The 18,746-nt window shown below is 37.2% G+C and overlaps 1 protein-coding gene across 1 annotated transcript in view; it reads left to right on the top strand.

Annotated features, from left to right (window-relative positions):
- Nucleotides 1-7,264: 7,264 nt before the first annotated feature.
- Nucleotides 7,265-18,746, top strand: part of LOC126828393 (calcium/calmodulin-dependent protein kinase type 1) — a 179,057-nt gene continuing 167,575 nt past the window's right edge. Inside the window, exon 1 of the mRNA XM_050558175.2 lies at nt 7,265-7,436. Within this exon, the coding sequence (XP_050414132.1) occupies nt 7,336-7,436 (101 nt within the window). The 5' untranslated portion in view covers nt 7,265-7,335. The remainder of the gene's footprint in view (nt 7,437-18,746) is intronic.

Consider the following 18,746-nt stretch of genomic DNA (forward strand, 5'->3'; position numbering starts at 1 on the left):
AAGTTGCGGTCCGATATGCGCGAACATCGAAAGGAACTGAGATCTTTGGGTAATAAACTAACATTTCAAGTTTCAACAAAATCGGATAAAAATTGTGACCTCTATAGGGTCCACAAGCTAAAAACGCGATTTTTCGTACAATCAGGGGCATTAATCCATGAAGTTACGGTCCGATACATGCCAATATCGAAAGGAACCGAGATCTTAGGGAGATAAACCTATATTTCAAGTTTCATTGAAATCAGATAAAAATTGTGACGTGTGGGGTGTCCACAAATAAATTGTGGACGGACGGACGGACAAACAGGGGTGACGGCATAATACGTCCACATGAAAATGTGGGCGTATAAAACCCCATCCTCGGTTACCCAGTGTACTCATTCCGTTCTACTCCACTATACCCTGGGTTAATCTATGGGGGAGACACGTTTTCAAGTTATTCGCCCTTGATGATTGTGCTATTTTTATCGACCAATCCCATAAATTGTTATTTGAAAAGGAAGTTGGCAAAGGTAAGTAACTCTCATCGGACAATGTTAGGAGTTGGCCTATTCTAAATGCGTAATTATTAACAATCAATTATATATTATGTTAATGAAGACTAGACGTTCGTATAACAATGTAGGGTCATTAGTATTATTTAGAATCCTTCGTTCGGTCCCGGAATTTTATATCCACGTGATATCGTAGACAAGTTATCGTGAATCAAATTGCCAAGTATAAGTTCAATAATAATAAACATACCAGAATGACATATTTCAGACAAAGAACGAATAGTAATAATAATAACAAAAGTCAAACATATAGATGTTATACATATTTGAAATCAACAACACATACTACAGATTTTGATAATACAACTAAATATAAATAAATTATAAATATATACATTATTTACATAAATCATTCAGTAAATGGACATGAATATGGTTATCTACCCTTATAAAAACGAAGGCAAAACGATTGGTTTGTAAATTATTTTCTGATTGGTTCGTAGATGGTTCGTAGACTGTAGCTACATTCTAGGCCAGGGCAGATAATTTGAAATCGTGGAAACCCTATGGATTAACCCAGGGTATAGTGGAGTAGAACGGAATGAGTACACTGGGTAACCGAGGATGATAAAAACTGTCCAAGGGACAAAACTGACCTAAACCCCATTAAGAGCCACCGCTCCGCCAACTTTTGAATTTTGTTCCGACGGTCGTGATTAAATTTAATGGGAGTCTGCTCACTAACCAGGGGTCCTTGGTTCCATCCAGACGTTGGCCGAGCAAGTTCTAGTTTCCCCAAGTAACAGTGTCTAATCGTGCGGATAATACGGTAAAAAAGGTCCCGCGTACACGTACAGTTGGAATTCGGTGAAGAGAAGACGGCAAAATTTCCCTCAATACAGCATGTTCGTCTTAATTATCCTGGTGGGTAATTCCGTGAAAATGTCAACATAGGTGGTAACATTGAAATAATAAGCTACACCAATGTTTTTCGTCCCAAAAGAAAGCTTAGTTTGTCTACTTTTTCAATTTAAATGTTATATTTTAGTTAATCCTGCATCTTTAGAGTCAGGCTGAGCATATTTACATATATACAACTGGCGGTAGCTTTTTCTTTGATGTCCATAGCAGTTATATCTCATAACAACCTGTCATGACGTCATCATAGGTTGATATATTCGTTCATATCAGCCGCTGATGACGTCATGACAGGTTGATCATATCAACCGCTAATGACGTCATCTCAGGTCGATATATTCGGCTCATGTCAACCGGTGATGACATAGATGATCGAAATAAAACAAAAAACACAGAAATAAATTTTTATTCTTTTGACAATTAAAAATTGTTATGGTACAGTTTGTAACATTCCGGGCCGAAATAGACGGCGTACTTATCGATATCCATGCATTTAGATCGGTTATCCATGTCTAAGACATGTCAGAATTTTCTTTTCGTCCACATTGCGATTATTTCTCCACACACTACATGACTTGAAAGTATTTATCGCCCAAGAGTTCCTTTGTAAAGTATTTTTGGGTACAGTCCACTTAAAACAGTCGGTCAAATCCTTCTCTGAACATACCGAAAACCTGCAATCATGGTTTACTGTCAGAATTCTTGAAAAATAATGCCTTTTGGTCCAAATTTTCTGCAGGCTTTGGATAGATCCTCGTCGATATTTGCATTCACATCTATTCCATTGTCAATATGTTGGCTAAAAAGGTTTGATTATTCGTCTGACTTCGTATTACTATCCATTTTGTTTTTGCTTTCAATTCAATACCCCAAAATGGCGATTTATAAACAAAAACATGCACGTAATTACACGTGATTACTTCGGTAATTTTCGCTATTTGGCGGAAACTATCGAGCAATTATCCAATCATTGTTGCCTTTTAATGGAAGAGCCCATTAAATTTAAGGGTGAAATGGCGTTGTATATGTCGGATATAAACCTACTGTCCCTCGGATTGATATGGTAGAGAACGATTGGGCTTAAGCCCGCGCGTTCTCTACCATATTAACCTCGGGTAGGTTAATATCATATACATAACTGACATCCCAGTCGGACACTGCCATTTTCACCATTTCGCTTTAATGTCTCAGTTTACCATATTCTTAAATTTACTATGTAAAATATTATTGAAATTGTGTTCTATAATGATTTTACTGTAAATTAAAATCAGAATGCTGTTAATAGACCAAAATTTCAAGTAGAAAATCTAACATCAATATATGGTATTATGCTGACGTCAGTCTGTTACTAAATATTCAAAATAATTTCTTCAGTTATTGTATTTTGTGTCAAATCCAACAAAAATGTTAATAGTCTTTGAATTCAACTCATCAGTTATATACATATATAAAAAGAAAAAGGGCAGGTTACTTAAATGTCTCCCCCTAACTCATGGTAACAGACTGAAAAATGTTGTAACAGACTGATGGTATCATTATATCTGGGCAATTCTAACAGGAAGTACATCCACACTAAATTGTGGGCTTAACACGGTTGCATGGGCCTCTATGCATAAGCCTTTAGGATAACATGGCACTGATGGCCAACGCCGGATTAACCATGGGGCACAGGCCCCAGGGCCCCCCACAAAAATCTCAGTTGCGTCCAGCCCCCTCCTCTAGAAATGCCATCATTTCATAGCACTCGCATTGATTGGTCCACTGAAATAACGCCAGAATGCGCTAATTTTGTGGCAGAATTTTATTTTTTTCTGGGGTAGGTACTTCTAAATGGCTCCACACAAGTGCCTGAAATGCCAGGAAATCACGTTTCCGGCCTCCAATTTCTGAAAAATTCCCGGGGGGAGACCCCCCCCCCCCCCGACCCTTTGCGGGGCTTCGCGACTTTGGCGCTCGCGGTGGCCGGCCCGGCCACAGCTCTACGTTCGGTGATCAGGGGCCCCCCATGTTCCAGGCCCCAGGGCCCCCACCATGGTTAATCCGGCGTTGCTGATGGCCCCTAGTGTATAGACACACAATGTGAATGACAGACATAACAAAGGGTCATAATTATGTAATTGATTGAATGAAAACCAAAAGCGTTCTTTCTTTCAATAGGGCCGGCAATCAAAGGTTATAAGGTCTCAGACTAGTCTTCTTCTGTTAGTGTTTATGTCAGCTTCCACCAAGGGTGATATAGCAGACAGGTTGTCTTATTTTGTGTCCCCCGCCTTTCGAAGAAAGCTGGGGACTATTAAAATGGGTTCGTCCGTCTGTCTGTCTGTCACACTTTTTGGGACACAATAACTCTCTTTCTAATTGATCTAGAATGTTCAAACTTGGTGTAGGTGTTCTTATTAGGTCAATGCCTTGATGGAGTTCGAAGATGAGCATTTTCTGCTTAGGGTAAGCAGAGATAAGCAATTTGATTGGTTGATGCTTTGGGACACGATAACTTTAGTTCTAATTACGTGAGAGTGATGAAACTTGGGTGTACAGTTTCCTTACATCAATACCGTGACTAAGTTCAATAATGAGCATTATCTGCTCGGGGTAAGCAGAGCTATAAGCAATTTGATTGGACGAGACTTTGGAACACATTAACTCTCCTTCTAATTGAGCTAGAATGTTCAAACTTGGTGTAGGTGTTTATTAGGTCAATACCTTGATGGCTTTGAAGATGAGCATTTTCTGCTCAGGGTAAGCAGAGATAAGCAATTTGGTTGGTTGATGCTTTGGGACACGATAACTTTAGTTCTTATTAAGTGAGAGTGATGAAACTTGGTGTATAGTTTCATTACATCAATACCTTGACTGTGTTCGATAATGAGCATTTTCTGCTAGGGTAAGCAGAGGGATAAGCAATTTGATTGGTCGAGACGTTGGAACACAATAACTCTCATTCTAATTGATGTAGAATGTTCAAACTTAGTGTAGGCTTTCATTAGGTGAATGCCTTGATGGAGTTCGATGATGAACATGGTATGCTTACGGTAAGCAGAGATCAGCAATCTGATTGACTGATGCTTTGGGGCATGATATCTTTGGTTATAATGAAGTGAGAGTGATGAAACCCCGAATATAGATTCATTATATCATTACCTTGACTATGTTCGATGGTGAGAATTTTCTGCTTAGGCTAAGGAGCGATAAGCAATTTGATTGGTCAAGACTTTGGAACATAACAACTCTGCTTTTAATTGAGGTAGAATGTTTAAACTTAATGTAGATGTTCATTAGGTGAATGTCTTGACTGAGTTCAATGATTAACATTTCGAGCTGAAGCTAAGCAGAGCTAATCAGTTTCATTGGTCGATGCTTTGGGACAAGATAATCTTGATTCTATTTGATAGAGAGTGATGAAACTTAGTGTATAGTTTGATTGTTCGATACTTTTGAAAAAGATAAATGTGCTATTAATTAATATGTGTCATCTATTTATTTTGGGATTTCGGCAGGGGACATCAGCCTCACTGTTGGCTTGTTTTTTTATTATGATAAACACACGCACAGGGGTTTTTCTTGTGGGAGGAAACTGGAGTAAATCTGTGAGTTTGAGAAGGCGCCCCCATCACCAAGCCACATCCGCTCACACTAGGGATCGAAAGCATGACAGGAAGCCAGGCGACCAGCTAGCTAGAGTTTGAATGCGACACTACGGACCACTAGGCCATCCCAACCCCGGCTCTACCTCTGGGACTAGTAATGGCCATAGCTTCAAGCATTAAAGTTTATTACAACAGGTATCCTTACCATTTTCAGCTTGGCACAAATCAACTTTGAAATGCTATTTGCTTTCCTTTGTATTTAATAACACCTATTATGGTAATAACACTATTTTTTGTTACCCCTGTTGTCTTCTAGATAGAGAAATGGAATTGAATGCCCACTCAAAACCAACCAAGTAATTTTGGGACTAATATTTTTCAATTTTATTTCAATTGATTGCTTGCGCTTAGGATTTTATTTAGCAGAGGGAGGAAAGTGGAGAACCCAAAGAAAACACAAGAGGTTATACAGACGACCCTACTCCTTGTTACAAACAAGCTGGGAATCGAAACCATGTCACTTGACCTTATGATCTAAAGCGCATATAAATAGAGAAATGGGGTTCAACGTCCACTCAACACAACTTGTGCTAGGCATTCTGGACTTAACATGGTTCAATTTCTTTTTCAGTAATTCGCGTGCACGTAGGGATCTTTAGCCATGGGAGGTAACCAGAAAAGGCACATTAGGTTGGACAAGAGACCCTACTCCTCGTTACGTACAAGCGGTAAATCAAAACACTGCCACTTGACTCAATGATGGACCTTATGATCTAATCATCTAATGTGCACGCATATAAATGAGATAGAGAGAGAGAAATGGGGTTCAACGTCCACTCGACACAAACTAGGTCATTTTGGTACTAACATATGGTTCAATTTTATTTCTATAATTCGCTTGCGCGTAGGGGTCTTTGGGCAGTGGGAGGAAACCGGAGGACCCGGAGAAAACCCACGAAGTTGGACAGGCGACCCTACTCCTGTCACGTACAACCGGGCTTTCGCAACCACACCAGTTGACTCAATGACAGACTTCATGATACAGCACGCACGTGCTAACCATTCAGCTATCCACCCCCCCCCCCCACGCATATAAATAAACATTTCTAGATTTAATAGCAACAGGACAAATAAGTAGTATATTTATCATTACCACTACCAGGCTGATGCAAATAAAATTTAATGGAAATCAGTTCTGTACAGCACACCCTTGAGTGATAGCAATACAATCGGCTTAGGCAAATTTAATTTTTTAATGTTATTTAAATTTTTTTATTGGGTTTTTTATCTTTTTTTTATTATTGTTTTTCATTTTACAATTTTCTTACTCTTGTTGAGACGGAGGGGTACTACGTCCAAATTTTTAAAAATCATCTTAAATCAGAATTAGGCGTCAGTCTGTTACTGATCACCATGTCAGTCTGTTACCAAAGGCAATTTAACTTCTAATATGGAAAATAATAGCCAGAAGTGAAAAAAATTAACATTTGTATAAAGGATGGACATCTATTAAATCAATCCAAAATACAAAGATTTTGTAAATCTACAAACTGCACAGGAATTCAACACTGAATATGTGGACCATCAACCTTTGGTTGCGAGAATGTCGGTCTGTTACCATGATTTTGAGAAGCAGTGAATAAAATTTGTTTAAAAGTATGTCATACTGTTTTGTATTAAACTGATTCTGCAAAATCACTATATAAATATGCCAAATATTTAGCACCATCGTGTATTTCTGAGTTTGAAGGGGACAACAGACTGATAAAACCCTGTTCCAAATGTCAGTCGGTTAGCGTTATATACTCACGGAGGCCTATAACCCATTTTCATTTTATTTCCACTTTCTAATGGCAAATGGTCCATGCTCCTATATGCTGAAACTAGGAAAACACTGCAGCATACCGATATTTTGTTACCATGGTTTCAAATAAACAAAAACTATTATTTCAACAAAAAAGCCTATTCCTAATCTTTTGTTATATTCATCTTCGATCGTGTCTAGATTTAATGCCCATGCCATGGGCATCTTGCAATGACTATCCGTTTTGGATTAGGATTGTTTGGGGCTTTTTTTCAAATTAGTAAATAAACCATCCTATAAGACGTTTAAAATAGTTCATTGTCAAATTCTAATTTGTGTCTTTTCGTTAAACGGCAACCGTTCAGTTTTAAGCAAAATCGTAAATAGGCCTAACTTGGAATTACGTATTCATGTGACATATTTAAATACACACGCGCCACCTGTATCAGTCACGTGATTTCTGTGAATGGAGAACAGAAACCTAAACGAAAGATTTCAATGGTGTGACGGATGAAACGAGTGTTTTAAGTCGATGAAAATGCCTCTGTTTGGAAAGAAGCACGACTCTGACAAAAAGAATAATAAAGAAGGAGATATACGACGAAAATATGAATTTAAAGAAACATTAGGAACGTAAGTTTGAATTTTATCACATTCTGTCTGCTTTGACGAAAACACTGACACCGACAGACATGTCAATAATTTCAATAAATGACTGACCATGTAATGATGCATAGGCAAAATTTACATGTACCCCTGTGTTATTTCCACATTTTGAATGGAGGGTCTGATTTCTGGCGATATTTTTTCACCAAACTTACTTATAAATTATTTGGTTATTTATTTTATTTCCAGTGTCATGATGTAATTTTTTAATTGAATATGATGATGATATTAACATGAACATCTTCGACATTATTAGATATAAAAAGGGTCCATGATATAATTATAATGTGATTGTGAGCTCAGAGGTACACAACAAAAAATCCCTCCAAACCAGCCATATGAAAACACATTTTAAATATTATAAAGCTTAATAAATGTATCGGCATCAGTGTTTAAAATTCGGCAAGAAAAGTTGTAAGCCAACAGGACCCGGTGGTATACGCCATTCATGAAAGTTGTGGGTCCTAACATTAACTTGTGGGCCCAATAAATATTAACAAAACACACGTACACTACCCCACCCCAAATGCCTTGAACTTCTAGTTCTAAGTTCCGTAAGTGTCTTCTACAGCCATTTGGGACACGTTTAAAAGTAAGTTAAAATATGTATTCAATATATTGATTGACTGTTCACATTAAAATTTTAACTTTTGAAGGATTTAATGTTTATACTTTGCGTAAGAAAGAAAAAATCATTCCACCCCAGGCTTGATATTTATTTTTTCTGTAATAATAAATATTCACTTGTAATAATGTTAGTGATTATTATGTAGGTCTACTTTGTACTGACAACGTATCTCGAAATTCCATTCACATAGAAATCTGAAGATTAAAATGGCCTTCATATTCTCCGAAAATGAATGCAAAATATTGTGCATATAAATGAAATGAAATGAAACGAAACTGGCGTTTAAGGTCTTACAAAATATAGATTAACAAACTTATTAAATTTACTGTCCGTCTGGTAGCAACAACCATTTGATTTGTTTCATTCATCATGACGTGTGGAACTGTGAAATGAAAGACCGCGACCTCTTTCAATATGAAAGTAAACTATCGGTGCTGTTTGGCAGACGACACCTCTTTTTTTTATCATTATTAAAGGAGCTAAATCGCTAATATTTGCGACCTAGAAATTAACACAAATGGGTCGCAACGCAAAACGCATATGATAATGTAACATGAATGTACCGGTATATAAACTGATTTACATTCAAATCGTTTCCATTTTTACTCTAATTTCAAATCAGTTATGTTCGGCGAAATACGCCAGAAGTCTCAATCGAATGACAATCTCTAGTGTCTGGTTATTGTACATGTAGTCTACATAGTATTTATTGCGCATACTCTCCAGATATGAATATGCCGTCACCGTTTGACATGACTTCTGGAATATGTCTAGCCTCGTTCTTCGGATCCCTAGTTAAAAATGGGCCTGTTTATTTTGTCTTAAATATTGGATATCAGAAGCCCATCTTTTCCCGGTAAGATCACAACATCAGTGTTAATTTAAATTGACAAATTATTTGTGTTTTCAATGTCGAAGACTTTGGATGATATTGAGTTGGAGACTTAGCTACTTTAATCTGACCTCGTGTCCACGTTGGGATTATGGAAGGATAACGTTGCCAATATTATTTCATTGTTCACTGTACAAAATGCATATGTCAGCAGTTCAAAATATGTATATTGGTTTTACAATTTGCAATTACCATTGCTCCACAATACCAAAGTTACAGTCTTAAAATATAGAATACACCTTTCAATAATACAAAATACAGTATAAACAACTATAATAGTTATTTTGCACATTACACTTCTCCATTCTGCATCTTGCATTATAGACAAATGCATAATAGAACTTAGCATATTAGAACATATACCCTATATACTCTTCAAAAAAAGTAGGGGATATTGAAATGCAAATACCTATGCAGGTTGTGATATGATCAATAGTCATGGACACTTGACAATGCTTTGAGAGTATGTTCACAGATGAAGAACTTATCGCCCCAACAGAACCACTGAGCTGCACATGCGACACGCAATAGCGCCATACACGTGGGAGGGGTTTATTATCAAATTTGACACTTCGAGGAAGGGTTGATGAAAATTGACGCATGCTGGTTTATCTATCCATATTAGCATTCCTATCGGTTCTTGCATAAGATTTACTGTTTAGCGTATCTTTGCTTTGTGTTACGTTTAATTTGATTGCGAGACGTGTTTGTCAACGTCAACCGACAACACTGCAAGAATTGGCCGTGGCACTGCAAGAGGAGTGGGTCAGATTGCCCCAAACCGTGATTGGACGGTTGATAAAGAGCATGCCACGATGAATTGCTGAATGTCTGAGGATTGGTGGAGCAATTACTTATTATTAAGACAAAAATCAAAAATGGCCATTTTCACTTTTGATGGTGTGTCTCTTTGCGAGTGAAATGGGGCCGTCAGATAAACCGCCCATATGAACTGTTTCTGTTCATGTGTAGGCAATTGGCCTGTTATTAACATACACTGGTTACCTCTAATAAAAACAGGGATCACGTGGCTAAGTGGGTAAGACGCTCGCTCACTAGCCTGGAGGTCGGGTGTTCGATCCCTGCATTGGCCGAGAAAGTTCATCCAGATTTTCCGGCGTGGTTTCCCCTTGTCAGTGATGCAGGACGGAGGACCTGACAAGGACAGCTGTCTAGTCGTTCGGATGGGACGAAAAACCGAGGTCCCGTGTACAAATTGGTGTGCACGTAAAAGATCCCTTGGTAGTTGGAATTCGATATAAGAGTAGGCTGTTGCGCCGCTGCCCGGGAAAAATTTCCCTCATAGCACACTGTATGCCGTATGCCCGTCTTCATTTCCTCAGTTTTGTATTGTTTCTGAATATTACCTACTTTTTTTTAAAGAGTATATATGGGATCTCCGACGAAGCTCATTAGCATACGGAAAAGAGTCCGGACTAGGGGGGAAATTAATAATTTACGTGATTAATCTACAAGGTCAACGTCTGTAGAAGAGACAGAGATCAAGCTGGCATACAATATGTCACCATACAAAAAGTCGGTTTACTATGCAATAAGGGCGAATCAAGCTAGCATGCAATAACTAATTCGCTGGATGACCATGACTTCTGTGAAATCATGCGCCCGATAAGCCCCACATTTTTATACGCCCACATTTTCATGTGTACGTATATTGTCGTTGTCCCTGTCCGTCCGGACGTCGGTCCACAATTGTTTGTGAACACTCTATAGGTCACAATTCTTATCCGATTTCAACGAAACTTGAAATATACATGTAGGTTTATCTCCCTAAGATCTCGGTTCCTTTCAATATTGGCATGTATCGGACCGTCACTTCATGGATTATGGCCCCAAATTGTACGAAAAATCGTGTTTTTAGCTTGTGAACACTGTAGAGGTCACAATTTTTATCCGATTTGGTTTAAACTTTGAATGTATGTTTATAACCCACAGATCTCGGTTCCTGTCGATATACAGGCATATCGGAGCATAACTTCCTGAATATATCACCGTTACACCCTAAGGATGGTTGAGCTTGATTTTTCGTAAAAATCGGACCGAAACTGACGGACAAAATGGCCGCCCCTCGTTCGCAAATAGTGTCAAAATATTGCCAATCAGGGTTGTGGACCCGCTGGATGTCACAATTTTCATATGATTTTGATGAAACTTGAAATGCATGTTTATAACCTACAGATCTCGGTTCCTTTCGATATTCGCGCATATCGAACCATAACTCCCTGATTGTATGAAAAATCGCGTTTTTAGCTTGTGGACCCCATAGAGGTCACAATTTTTATCCGATTTAAAAAAACATTTGAATATATCACCGTTAAACCCAAAGGATGGTTGAGTTTGAATTTTGTAAAAATCGGACCGAAACTGAAGGACAAAATGGCTGCCCCTCATTCGCAAATAGTGTCAAAATATTGTGTATCAGGGTTGTGGACCCTTTGGAGGTCACAATTGTCATCTGATTTTGATGAAATTTGAAATGCATGTTTATAACCCAAATATCTTGGTTCCTTTCTATTTTAGTGCATATCGAATCGTAACTTCCCGAATTATGGCCCCTGATTTTACGAAAAATCACGTTTTTAGCTTGTGGTCTCTCTAGAGGTCACAATTATTATCCGATTTAAAAAAACGTTCGAATATATCATTGTTACACAGTAATTTTGTCTCAGGATGAGTTTCATGAAAATCGGACCAAAATTGCCAGACAAAATGGCCGTCCCTCTTACGCAAATAGTGTAAACATCTGGTATTTCAAAGTTGTGGACCCTCTAGAGGCCACAATTTTGATCCGATTTCGACGAAACTTGAAATGAAAGTTTATAACCCAAAGATCTCGGTTCCTTTCAATATTCGCGCATATCAGAACGTAACTTCCACTTCCTGAATTGTGGCCTTTGGTTGAACGAAAAATCACGTTTTTAGCTTGTGGTCCCTCTAGAGGTCACAATTATTATTCGATTTAAAAAAACGTTCGAATATATCACCATTACACCGTAATGTTTATTGACTTCGAATTTCATGTAAATCCGGCCAAAACTGCTGGATAAAATGGCCGCCCCTCTTACGCATATAGTGTAAACATCTAGTAAATCAAGGTTATGGACGCTGTAGAGGTCACAATTTTAATCCGATTTTGATGAAACTTGAAATGCATGTTTATAACCCAAAGATCTTGGTTCCTTTCAATATTTGCGAATATCGAATCGTAACATCCTGAATTATGGCCCCTGATTGTACGAAAAATCACCTTTTTATACGACCACATTGAAATGTGGTCGTATACATGTATTGTTGTCGCCCCCGTCCGTCTGTCCGGCGTCCACAATTGCTTGTGGACACTCTATAGGCTAAAGTTAATATCCAATTGACTTTAAATTTATACACAGTGTTTAAGGCCATGAGACGAAGAAGCCTATTGATTTTCAGCGATTTTCGATAATTACTGCCAGAGTTATGGCCCTTGATCACTTCAAAAAATCTTGTGGACGCTCTAGAGGTCAAAGTTAATATCCGATTGACTTTAAGTTTATACACAGTGTTTAAGGTCATGAGACGAAGAAACCTATTGATTTGCAACGATTTTCAATAATTACTGCAAGAGTTATGGCCCTTGATCACTTCAAAAAATCTTGTGGATGCTCTAGAGGATAAAGTTAATATCCGATTGACTTTAAATTTATACACAGTGTTTAAGGTCATGAGACGAAGAAGCCTATTCATTTTCAGCGATTTCGGATAATTTTTGCCAGAGTTATGGCCCATGATTACTTTGAAAAATCTTGTGGATGCTCTGGAGGCTAAATTTAATATCCGATTGACTTTAAATTTATACACAGTGTTTAAGGTCATGAGACAAAGTAGCCTATTGATTTTCAGCGATTTCCGATAATTACTGCCAGATTTATGGCCCTTGATCACTTTAAAAAAATTTGTGGACGCTCTAGAGTCTAAAGTTAGTATCCGATTGACCTTAAATTTATACACAGTGTTTAAGGTCATAAGACGAAGAATCCTATTGATTTTCAACGATTTCCGATAATTACTGCCAAAGTTGTGGCCCTTGATCACTTTGAAAAATCTTGTGACGCTCTAGAGGCTAAAGTTATCATCCGATTGACTTCAGATTGATACACAGAGTTTAAGTTCTTGAGACAAACAAGTATATTGATTTTCAATGAATCTTTTTGACTTGAACAGCTTAATCCATGATGTTAAAAGTTTCGTATACTAAACATTAGCATGGGGCAGAACTTAATAAAAACCAAACAAATTCTAATGGTTTTCTGATAATTACTTAATGAGTTGTTACTCTTAGTCTTAATCAGATTTTAATGTATTATAAATGTTTCATTACCGAAAAAATATGCGACAACTCTTGTTGACTGCCCTGACAATTTAGCTGCTGTGGGTACATGTATATGTTACGTTGCCTGGCAACCTATCTTTTTAGCTTGTGGTCCCTCTGGAGGTTACAATTATTATCCGATTTCAAAAAACGTTTGATTATATCACCGTTACACCATAATGAAGGTTGAGATTGAATTTCGTAAATATCGGACCAAAACTGACCGACAAAAGGGCCCCTGTAATTATCTGGTATATCAAGGTTGTGGACCATGGGTTCCATGTCGGCCGTATATGCCGGTCGAGACCAGGGGCTTTGGAAAATGACCGAAACTGGATCAGACCCGTAGGTCATTTTGAACGCAGGAAAATAGCATATTTTGTGCTAAATCATAAAATCCCTGGACACGACGAAATTCTGTGCGTGTGGTGATGTAAACTGTCAGGTATAATAAAATTAACAGTGTTCAGTAGCCCACGAATGGAAACCACTGCCAATTAATTATATTGCCCTAATCACAATCAACAGAGGATTAACATCAAACAGATTAAAAGCTTAACATTTAATCAATTTATTTAGGTGTGTGTGTTTTGTTTTATAATTAGTAATACTGTGATCATTCTTTAACTTGAGCTCGTGCGGCCATATTTACTGATCAACATCAAACAAATTAAAAACTTTTCTTTGGTGTCTTCACTTGATTACAAGAGTTAATCATGTCAAGGCTGCGAATGATATATATATATATATATATATATATAACAGAAATTTTAGCATTCACTATATCATTTCAAAATGTTGAAAATTCTCACCTCCCAGAATAACAAAAGAAAGCGAGATAATGATATTGCCGTCAATGAATCCGACCTCCCTTCTTCAACACCTGCCCATGAGGAAGACAGTTCCGCTCCGAAAAACAAAGTCAGCCGTAAATTCTCTACTAAACGGTCACAAATATTCCCGTGGTTAAGATATGATATTCCCACACAAAAGGTGTATTGCCAGGTGTGTTTTCAATCCATTTTTTTTGGTTTTATATAACAATTGATAGAAGTCACTTTGCTTCACAATGAACTTTTTCGCTGGCTGCCATTTTGAAATATGTGCAAACATCTTGTCATGTTATCGAGTGAAAATACTAGCACGATATTATTTGAGCTAAAAAATTATCAATACGAGTTAATATATTGATAAGTTTAAGAATTATGTTAATTATTGTACATTTTTATGACTTTGAATTATTTACGTGAGCTAATCATTCGGAACTACTTTTTCCCCATGTATGGAGAAAAATTGTTGACAGCTGAATTCGTCCCATATGCAGTGTTGACTGCGAGTGGGGTTTCTCACGCCAGAACGTAATAAAAACCAAGTTACGATGTTCCTTGAGCATGAAAACTCTTGACAAATTAATGAGGATTTCTATGGAGGGACCACTACTTTACAGACATGGAAATCTTGTAAAAAATAGACGAATATATACGGGCAATATTGTAAACAAATTAGGAAAATAGTGTACTTGCTATGAATGAATTAATCTGATTAAAACACAGATCCAATTTCGTTTCGTTTTTTATAGTTCAAAATTTCATTTTTACTTGTCTTTACTACACTTGGATCTGGAAGACTTGTTATTTAACTTGTGTTCTGCTTGTAATGCGGGGTCAGCCAATCAAATTATCTGTCGAATCGAGCGTTTAACCTTTTTTGCGCGGAACTGTGGGTAGACATTACCAGCGATAGAAATCAAAACAAAGCAAAAGTAGATTTTAAAAAGCATGGCGGTTGCTAATTGGTTAATCGAATGACTGATGTTATCGGGTCAAGTGTCGCTTGCTTGGTACCTGACGTCATAGAACGTGAACTCCCACTATAACTTGTTAGATCTACATGTAGTGTAGGCCATCGAAAGTATAAAAAACAAAACGAAATATAGATCTATATTTTAATTAGATTGTGAATGAATGTATCTTTTTATTGTTATATTTTATGAATGTATAAATAAATAAATGATTATAATTGATTACATGTGTTCTTTTATTTATAAGGGGGGTGGGTATAAATGTCGATGTGAGATTGGATTTTTGTGTGACTGTCCTTGACCCAATTAAAGCCAATCGACATTCCAATAGCATGTAGTTTTTGACTTCTTATTATGTGCTAAAAATAGCACCACTTTCTACATGAGAAAAATGGACCGGTTGGGAAAATTTTGAAGTGGAAGCCCTATTGTGGACCCTCTGGAGGTCACAATTTTGTGCCAATTTTTAAGAAACTTGAAATAAGATCTTGGTTGATTTTGATATTTGCGCATATTGGATCGAAACTTCATGAATTATGGCCCCTGATTGTACGAAAAATCGCATTTTTAGCTTGTGGACACTCTAGAGGTTACAATTTTGATCCTATTTTGATCAAACTTGAAAAGCATGTTTATAACCCAAAGATCTTGGTTCCTTTCGATATTCGCGCATATCGGATCGTAATATCCTGGATTATGGTTCGTGATTGGTCTAAAAATCACATTTTTAACTTTTTGATTCTCTAGAGGTCACAATTTGTTTTTCGATTTTAAAAACTGTTTAGATCACTATTCCACCATAATGAAGGTTGAATTGGAATTTTGGGAAAATCGAATTGAAACTGCTGACAAAATGGACGCTCTTTGTATGCAAATTGTATATAAGTATGTAATTCAAAGGTTATGGACCCTCTAGAGGTCACAATTTTTATCTAAATTTTATATTCCAAAAATCTCAGTCCCTTTTGATATTTGCGCATTTCAGACCATAACTTTCTGGATTATGACCCCTGATTGTACAAAAACTTGTTTTTGTTTTTAGCTTGTTCTCTATCCATCTCTTGCAAAATGTGGGCGTATCCTGCCTGGCAGCCGCTGCTTTTTCAAAGTAGGCAACCACGGTGGCTATGTGGGTAAGACGGTAGCTCACTAGCCTGGATGTTGCATGTTCGATCCCTACATTGGCTGAGAAAGTTCATTGGAATTTTCCGACGTGGTTTCATCTTGTCAGTAGTAGTGATGGTCCGATATGGCACCTATCAGTTTTACCAATGTCAGATATTGACTGCGAAATATATCGGCCGATAAAGATACCATTACCGATAGTGGTGGATATAAAACTATTACACATTAAAATGCCTCGAATGGCATGATAATCTGTGTAGATATATGTTATTGTTACCCCAGGTATCAAACACAAACGCTGTGTTTTTGAAGTAATAAAATTGGGTCATGCTTCCTACCCAATCACAAATAGAGTCCATCTATTACGAACTTAATTATTTGCGTGATCATCATATTTTAAGTGTTGATTATGATATAATTCCCTAGAGTGATTGGCACCTGTATGTCAATAATAGATGTCGGAATGGTTCATGCGGTAATGAATGAAACATCAAAGCGATAGCTTCCTGGCCTGTCTGTCAACAGTGCCAATCATGTGACTTTCTCCCATCATTTCTAGAACTAAAGTTAAAAATAAAACCATCTAAAGGAAACTCATTTGTTGGTAGTGTGATCTATATTATAAGTTATTATTTATTGATACAAATTATGTCTAAATTTTTAAAGTAGCCTAGTATAACAATACAAATCACTAAATTATTTCTAAATTTTTTTCGCCATCTACTCTGAATGTCGGAATGTCTGACAGTAATCATGTGACATCAAAGGGATATACCCCCTTTCATCATTCATTCCAATCGTGCGTAAACCATGTGATATTTTCCCGCCTTTTCCAAAACTTCTACTCATTATGATAGTGTCCAGAGAATACCAGTAGTGAACTAGATAAAACGCAGGAAAAAAATGCATGCCAGAAGTAGTAAGATTTGGAACTATTTCACGATAAGCGACATAACAGCACAAGACGCTTCATACCAGCCCAGTATGCAATGAAGAGCCATTGTTGACATCTTCTTTGGTTTTATTTTCGAGAATCATGATTGACAAATAACTATTCTGAGGACCATTGTTTATTTCATATTGTTAATAAATTTGTTAATACTTAAATCAAACAATTTAAATATTAAAAAATCAATAGTCTAATTAGATATTGTTCTAGTTTGTGATCAGCACACATTGAAAACAGATCGAAGAGGGGTCTCCGCGATGTAATGACTGTGTTCTCCAATTCTATGATTTTGATCATCATGCAATTGGCTTATTCCCTATTGTGCGTGGCTATTTAGATGCACCGCGACCGCGTGCAAGCAAAATAATGATTTGTTCACAACTCGATAATATTTTAAAGGTAATTACCGAGTTGTTTTGAACAGATATCGGCAACTTAAGTATCGGCAAAATGGCCGTGTATCGGTCGATACCGATTTCTCCCGATAGGACACTTATCGGCCAATTACCGATGTTCAAACAGATTATCGGACCATCACTAGTCAGTAGTGTTGGAGGGAGGGTCTGACCAGGATAGCTGTCTAGTCATTTGGATGGGATGAACAACCTAGGACCTCAGGGCTAGAAATTCACGCGAATCTCCGAATCTGATTCGCGCAAGGATTCTCGCAAGAGCCTACGTTGCGAATCTACAAGGATTCGCGTAAAATTTTTCTTAAAAAAAAAAATCTCGGAGAATTGTCGAGTCCGACTACAGTATCAGCTGTATTTTGTCGGCTTTAGCCGACTGACATCTAATCTAGCCAATTGGTAAAACAATGAATCCATCACTATGGTATCATAAATCAATCTACTTTTGGCTAAATTACAACGGGGTAATTATTACTTGTTAATAAAAAAAGACAATCAATTTGCTTGTTGGCTACAACAACAGTCATACCTCATATGGTTCTTAATCCGAGCAATTAGCACATTTAACGGTGATTTTTCACCATCCGGTAAAAAAAACAAAATACGCTTGCTGATAATTCATAAAAGGTTCAGTAAAATAGTCCACGTGGCGAATAAAGACGATCTCGGCATGGTTTGCGAATCGCACGTCTTCTACGCTCAGTCAGTGTGAAGTGCAGGTACCGGTAGATATTAAAATAATAACTAGATCATACATTGATGGATTCACTGACCAGTTGTTAGGTAAATTTAAATCTTCATTGAATATAATCCCCTAGTAGAACACCGAATACACGGAAAGAGAAACACTGGGTATTTTCCCGACAGAATCTCAAATGCTGAATTCCTATGACACCTGACATATCGGTTGGAATTAGGTCAATAAACCAGATCTAAATAGCATTTATACACATGCTGACAGAGGCTTAATTTTAAAAATATTATTGAAGCTATATCATAGTTGTACGATTTTATAGCAATTTCAATTGTGGTTGTCACGTGATCATTGTGACGTTAGTCTATCATCGACCAATGAATAAAAACTTTTGCAAGTTACGAGACTAGTTACG

Source organism: Patella vulgata, chromosome 7 (assembly GCF_932274485.2).
Source record: "Patella vulgata chromosome 7, xgPatVulg1.2, whole genome shotgun sequence".
NCBI classification, from domain to species: domain Eukaryota; kingdom Metazoa; phylum Mollusca; class Gastropoda; family Patellidae; genus Patella; species Patella vulgata.